The 5,854-nt window shown below is 63.6% G+C and overlaps 2 protein-coding genes across 2 annotated transcripts in view; one reads left to right on the forward strand and one right to left on the reverse strand.

Moving 5' to 3' along the window:
- CTU2 (cytosolic thiouridylase subunit 2) overlaps positions 1-942 on the forward strand; it is a 3,700-nt gene extending 2,758 nt beyond the window's left edge. The window contains exons 10-14 of the mRNA XM_017741389.1: positions 1-68; positions 150-201; positions 300-366; positions 441-499; positions 577-942. The exon at positions 1-68 is cut by the window's left edge and continues 1 nt beyond it. Coding sequence (XP_017596878.1) covers positions 1-68; positions 150-201; positions 300-366; positions 441-499; positions 577-625 — 295 coding nt within the window. The 3' untranslated portion in view covers positions 626-942. The remainder of the gene's footprint in view (positions 69-149; positions 202-299; positions 367-440; positions 500-576) is intronic.
- PIEZO1 (piezo type mechanosensitive ion channel component 1) overlaps positions 864-5,854 on the reverse strand; it is a 19,031-nt gene continuing 14,040 nt past the window's right edge. The window contains 16 exon segments of the mRNA XM_017741330.1: positions 864-1,639; positions 1,726-1,921; positions 2,174-2,253; positions 2,341-2,463; positions 2,541-2,713; positions 2,817-2,909; positions 2,997-3,185; positions 3,286-3,433; positions 3,510-3,668; positions 3,789-4,003; positions 4,093-4,240; positions 4,323-4,431; positions 4,559-4,841; positions 5,042-5,230; positions 5,307-5,565; positions 5,645-5,842. Coding sequence (XP_017596819.1) covers positions 1,390-1,639; positions 1,726-1,921; positions 2,174-2,253; positions 2,341-2,463; positions 2,541-2,713; positions 2,817-2,909; positions 2,997-3,185; positions 3,286-3,433; positions 3,510-3,668; positions 3,789-4,003; positions 4,093-4,240; positions 4,323-4,431; positions 4,559-4,841; positions 5,042-5,230; positions 5,307-5,565; positions 5,645-5,842 — 2,812 coding nt within the window. The 3' untranslated portion in view covers positions 864-1,389.

The following is a 5,854-nucleotide window of genomic DNA, read 5'->3' on the forward strand; positions in this document are numbered from 1 at the left end:
GCCGGCCAAGGCCAGCAGTGAGTCCCAGCGATGCCTCCTCTGCCTCTGCGGCCTGGACACTGATGGGGGTGAGTGGGGGGGGACAGTGAGGGGCTCGGGGGATTTGGGGAGCAGCCGTGCACCCCTCAGTGACCCCCTGGCTCTCGCAGAGGAGGAGTTGGCTCTGGAGCCCACGCTGATCTTGGAGAAACCAGGAGAAGGGTGAGCATGTGGGCAGGGGGGACTCCAGAATTCTACACCCACTCCCAGGCCACCACAACGGCACCACTGAGTGTCCCTGTCCCTGTCCCTGTCCCCAGGGCTGAGAGCAAAGCTGCCTACATCCCCCTGCTGTGCTACAGCTGCCGCCTCACCTTCAAGGAGCTGGTGAGGTTTTGGGGTACAGGGGGGCGGTTCCGGGGGGATTGGGGGTCCCCAGGCTCACTGCCCTGCTCCTGCAGGGTCCCCTTGCCACACTGCCACCCTATGTGCGCGCCGAGGGCCAGCGCAGGATCCGCAGGTACCGGGGGTGGGGGTCCCCTCCCCACCTGCCCAGCCTCCCAGGCCGTGTCCATCCATAGTGTCCATCCCTTGCAGAGCTGAGATGGAGCAGAACCAGGAGAACCAAGAGTCCAGCAAAAGCTGAAGGGGCTGGGGACAGCGGGGGACACACCCCCATCCTGCTGTGGCACTGCTGGGGCAGGTGCCACCCCTCAGGGGTACCCCAGAGGTTGGTGAGGACTCGGGACACCCAGGCAGCTGCTTTTATACCCCATTTCTGTCACAGGCAAGGGCGGGGACAGCCCCCACCCCCCCTTTATTGGGGGCTGGGGTGCAGGTCCCTGGTCCCCCCCGCTCCCTGCCTCAGCTGCCTGCCAGCCCAGGAGGGCTCAAGTTTGTTTTATTCGGTATCTGTATAAATAAACCATTTGAATTAATTAAAAAAAAAAAACCAAACCCAAAGTCACAAGTGTCTAAAGTCCAACTGGGGCTGCCAGGCCCCCCCAAACGTGGGGGGCCACAACCCAGGACCCCCATCCTGGAGCTGGGGGTGGGAGCTATTGCTTTTGAGTTCAACCTGGTTCTGGAGCAGGGCTGGGGCCAGCAGGGAGGGGGCACGGGCTGGCTCCTGCCCCCCCCCATCCCCACCTGGCAGCCAGAGGTGCCCAGTGGGTGGGGGGGGCCACCTCCTGTCCCCCTCCCCGGGAAGGCACAACGTGGTCTGTGCAGGTCGGACGGCTTCAAAGCAACAGAAGAGAAACATCCAGAAAAACATCCTCCCTCCAAGGGAGCGCCCAGAACCCCACACCCCACTGCCTCCCGGGCCGGGATGCGGCCCCAGCTGGGCGGGGGCTGCTTAAGGCATTGGCGGTGATGTCCCTGTCAGGGGGGGGCTGGAACCCCTTCCCCTTATTCCTTCTCCCGTGTCCACTTGATCATGGTCTCGGGCGAGCGGTAGAGGAAGATGAGCTTGGCGTAGAGCTCCTCCTCCAGCTCCAGCTCGCCCGTCTCCCGCACCAGGAAGATGTCGTGGCACAGCTTCAGGATGCGATCCACGCAGGGCAGCTCCTCGAACATGATGGAGTGCGAGATCTCGCTGAAGAAGCCCCGCACGAACTTGCCAATCACCAGCACGATGGACACATAGAGCCCCATGATCCTGCAAGGGAGGGGCACATCCTGCATTCCTGGATCCCACTCTCAATTCCCTCCGGCTCCGCCCCCACCCTGGCACCCTCCACGCACCCGTAGCCAGCCAGGAAGCCCAGGCTGGGGGGGCTGACTTTGTCGTTGAAGATGATCAGGGGGAGGATGTTGCCGTCGCGGGGTGGGGCGTCCTTCAGCCTCAGCACCCACCACTCCACGAAGTTGTCATCCTGGCCAGAGCCCCTGCGCTCCCGTTTCAGCTGCACCTCCACGTCCAGGTAGCTGTCCTTGTCATCTGGAGAGGGTGACAGCATCAGGGCACAGCACAGTGGCTGCTGTGCTCTCAAGGATGATTTTTTTTGGGGGGAGTGACACAGCGGGACTCACGTCCTCACTGTCTGCAGGGGGGTGGCACCATCAGGCTACTGGTGTGCTCTCAGCACTGATTTTTTAGGGAGAAGCACACAGGGACTCATGTCATCCCTGTCTTCAGAGAAGTGGCACCCAGTGCTGATTTTCTGGGGTGGGGGCACACGTTGGGACCTACTTGGCAGCAGCTGCTTGACAGGTTCGGCTTCGAGGCCGCTGGGCGCTCGGATGTATTTGGGGAAGAGTTTGGGCAATTCCCTGCAAGAAAGGGGGGTGAGGGGGGGGTTACACCATCCCACTGAGCACAGGGGTCCAGCCCCCCCCCACCCCCCAGGGGACACTCACACGGGGTCGTCCCTGGTGCCACCCAGCAGCTGGGCCAGCTCCAGGCGCTGGGGCGCGCCGGGCTCCAGGTCTCTGGTGAGTTTGCCGTAGGCATTCTCCACCGTGCCCCCCTTGCTCAGGTCCCTGCGGGCAGGAGAGGCTCAGTGTGGGCAGGGGGGGCGCAGGCAGGGCTGGCCCCTCCCTGGCCGTGCCAGAGGTACCTCTGGAAGGTCCAGGTGAAGTGCAGGGTGATGTCAGAGGAGCTGTTCTGCAGCTCCTGCTGCATCTGCTCGCGGCTGGGGGGGCTGATGCTCCACAGAGAGCCCGAGCTGCCCTCGACGCGGGCGGTCACGATGTCCTCCTCGCCGTAGAGGGTGATGAACTGCATGGCCAGCTGCCACCAGGAGGGACAGGGCTCAGCCCCCACCCTGGGGGCTCTGCCAGCCCCCGCCCAGGGCAGCCAGCAGGGATTTTTTGGGGTGGGGGGTGGGATTTACCGGCTCCCTCTCAAACTCTTTGGTGAGGTCTTCGTAGTCCTGGGAGGTGAAGGGCTGGATGGATTGTTGCTGGGAGCTCGTAGTGAACAGGGGCTGGGGGACAGGGACAGGGGGACCCCAGCTGGGCAGGCCACGCTGGTGCCCCAGCTGGGCACCCCAACACCCACCCCACATCCTCACCTCGTACCCCCCCAGCTTGAGGGTGACAGTGACATCGATGGGGTGGTTGACAATGCCCACCACGGAGCGCACCAGGGACATGAAGAGCAGCGGGAACCAGATGATGCCCACGAGGAAGAGGATGATAAGGCCGCCCATGCCATACTTCACCACTTTCTTCTTCTTCTGCCCCTTGGGCTGGGGGTATTTCTGGGGTGGGGGGAGACAGCACACGGTGTAGGGTGGGCTCAGGGGGACCCCAAGAAACAAGGGGCTTAGTGGGGGACCCTTCCTGGCACAGGGGCTGTACCTTCTCCGTCTCCCGGCTGCACTTGATGATGAAGATGTTGGCGTAGATGTCCTCCACACACATCCAGTTGGAGAGGGACAGTGTGGTGTCCGTCCACACCCAGTCCATGACGGCCCGCAGCTCCACCAGGAAGGGCACGAGGCGGAACCTGGGGGGACACGGGGACAGGGCACTGGTACGGCACCCTCGGGGTGCCCAGGGGTCCCTGCGACCCTGTGCCGTACCCCTGGAAGAGGAAGAGGTTGAGGTGGTTGTATTTCTTGGTGAGGAAGTTGCCCAGGATGCGGGTGGGGTAGCCACAGCGGATCTGGTAGGCCGACAGTCCAAAGTAGATGCACTTCACGAAGTACCACAGCTGGGCCACCGAGTTGAGGCTGAACAACCTGAGGGAAGGACGTGTCACCCCCTCAGCCACCAGCCTGGGCCACCACGTGGGCTTGGGGACACCAAGGTGCCACGCAAGGACCACGCAGTGCCACGGCGGGGAATTCTTTGGGATGTACCTTTGGGTGACGGCCGGCAGGATGAAGAACATCCAGATATGGATGCCGAAGACCAGGATGACCTGGAAGATGAGCTTGCCCAGCACGGTCTTGCGGAGGTAGAGCGCGCGGTCGATGATCATGGTGGTGAACTGGAAGAGCACCATGAGCAGGAAAGCCTGCGGCACTTGGTTTTCCGACAGCGAGGAGGTGATGTCAGCGGCCGCCGTGTATCTCTGGGGTGCAGCAGAGGTCAGCACGTGGCCTAGCCTCACCCCTGTGGCGGGGGCAGGACAGCCAGGGCCCTGTGGGACTCCCTGCTCACCCCAAAGGCCCAGAAGCCGAAGATGATGATGATGAAGTCGACCACGTCGGCCATGAACATGTAGGCGTAGACATCGGTGGCCGCGTGGTTCTGCGTGTTCAGGATGTCCTGGAAGAACTTGCGCACTGGCCGGTACATGTTCCGTGCCCTGCGGGGACAGGGGACACAGGGACAGGTGACTGGGACTGCACCCCACAGCCCCCACCCCAACCAGCACCGCCACGACTCACATGGTGAGGAAGAAGCCCTTGACCCGCAAGCCAAACGCCTTCAGCTTCCTCTGAGCGTGGCTCTCTTCTGCTGCTTCCTCCACCTCTTCTTTCTTCTCCTTCTCAACCCCTTGAAGTGAGGCACAGCGTGGGTGACAGCCCGGGCCCTGCAGGGCCACACCCTGCCTGACCCCAGCATGCTGGGGGTGCCAGCCTTGCTCCTCACCAGGGTGTGAGGGCTGGTAAGTGGTGCTCACCTTCCCCTGGAACCACCTCTGGTGTTTTTCTTCCCTGACTTCTCCTGAAGCGGAGCCGTGTGGTCTCGGTCCCCTCTCTCTGCTCCACGGACTTGCCCTCCGGCTCTGGCTCCAGCTCCGGCTCCGTGGCTGCTCCCAGTGCTTCCCGCTGGGCTGGAGCCTCTGGCCATTCCTCAACCAGCACCAACGGCGGGGACACGGCTGCCTCCTCCTTCTCCTCCCCTTCACTGCTGTCCGCCCGCTTCTCCTCCGTCGTCTTCTCATGGTCCCACAGCCCATAGGACTGCAGAGGGACACGGTCACGGGTCCTGCTGCCCCCCAGCCCCACACACCTCACTCCCCATCCCGCAGCATCAACTCCCTCCCAACCAGCACTGGTGGGAAACCACAGCAGAGCCACCCAGCGCTCACTGGGCTCTCCCTAGAGCCCCCCTGGAGCAGCTGCAGCTCCCCCCAAACGCCCACCCACAGCCCAGGGCTCACCAGCAGCAGGGAGCGATGGAAGAAGAGGGCCAGGAGCTGCAGGAGGTCGTACTTGTTGTAGCGGCCAGTCTTCTCCAAGCCCAGGATGCGTGGTGGGAAGAAGGGCTTGCCCTCGTTGCGCAGCAGGGTGATGTAGCCATTCCAGGGGAAGAACCCAAACTGGAAGAGGTACTTCACCACCACCATCACCTGTGGGGACACTGGGTCAGCGGGTGGCAGTGGGGGCCGGGTGGCATCGTCCCTTCACCGGCCACCCCCTGCCCACCTCGGTGAAGACGATGGCGGTCATCCAGAAGCGCTTGGTGGGCCGGGGGATGGAAAGCATGGCCCAGAGGAAGACGAGGATGAGGAGGAAGAGGGAGAGGATGGAGGCAGTGACCATGTGGTTGAGGATGATGATGAAGTAGCAGAGCAGCTCGGAGTGGGCGGTCACACAGCGGTACCCGGCCAGCAGCAGCTTCAGGAACCGGTTGTGGGATTGGTAGAACCGCTCCGACTCCTCCAGCTCGGAGACGTACATCCTCCTGCGGGATGCAGGGCTGGGGTGAGCCCCCTGCCACTCCCCATCCCCATCCCGCTGTCCCCATGCCCCGCTGTCCCCACCTGCTCATGAGGAGCTCACTGGCAGTCCGCCTGCGCTGCTGGGGCACGGCCAGGAACCCCTGGGCATCAGCCACGTCCTCCTGGGAGCCCAGGTTTGTCACCAGCTCCTGGCTGTCGGCAGGGGCGGCTCTTGGGCTCCCGCTGGGGATGACACAGGGACAGGGGTGAGCCCCGTGCCCGCCCGCCCCGCCTGTGGCACTGCCAACGGGG

The sequence above is a fragment of the Corvus brachyrhynchos genome, unplaced genomic scaffold (genome assembly GCF_000691975.1).
Source record: "Corvus brachyrhynchos isolate BGI_N302 unplaced genomic scaffold, ASM69197v1 scaffold365, whole genome shotgun sequence".
In the NCBI taxonomy this organism is placed as follows: Eukaryota; Metazoa; Chordata; class Aves; order Passeriformes; family Corvidae; genus Corvus; species Corvus brachyrhynchos.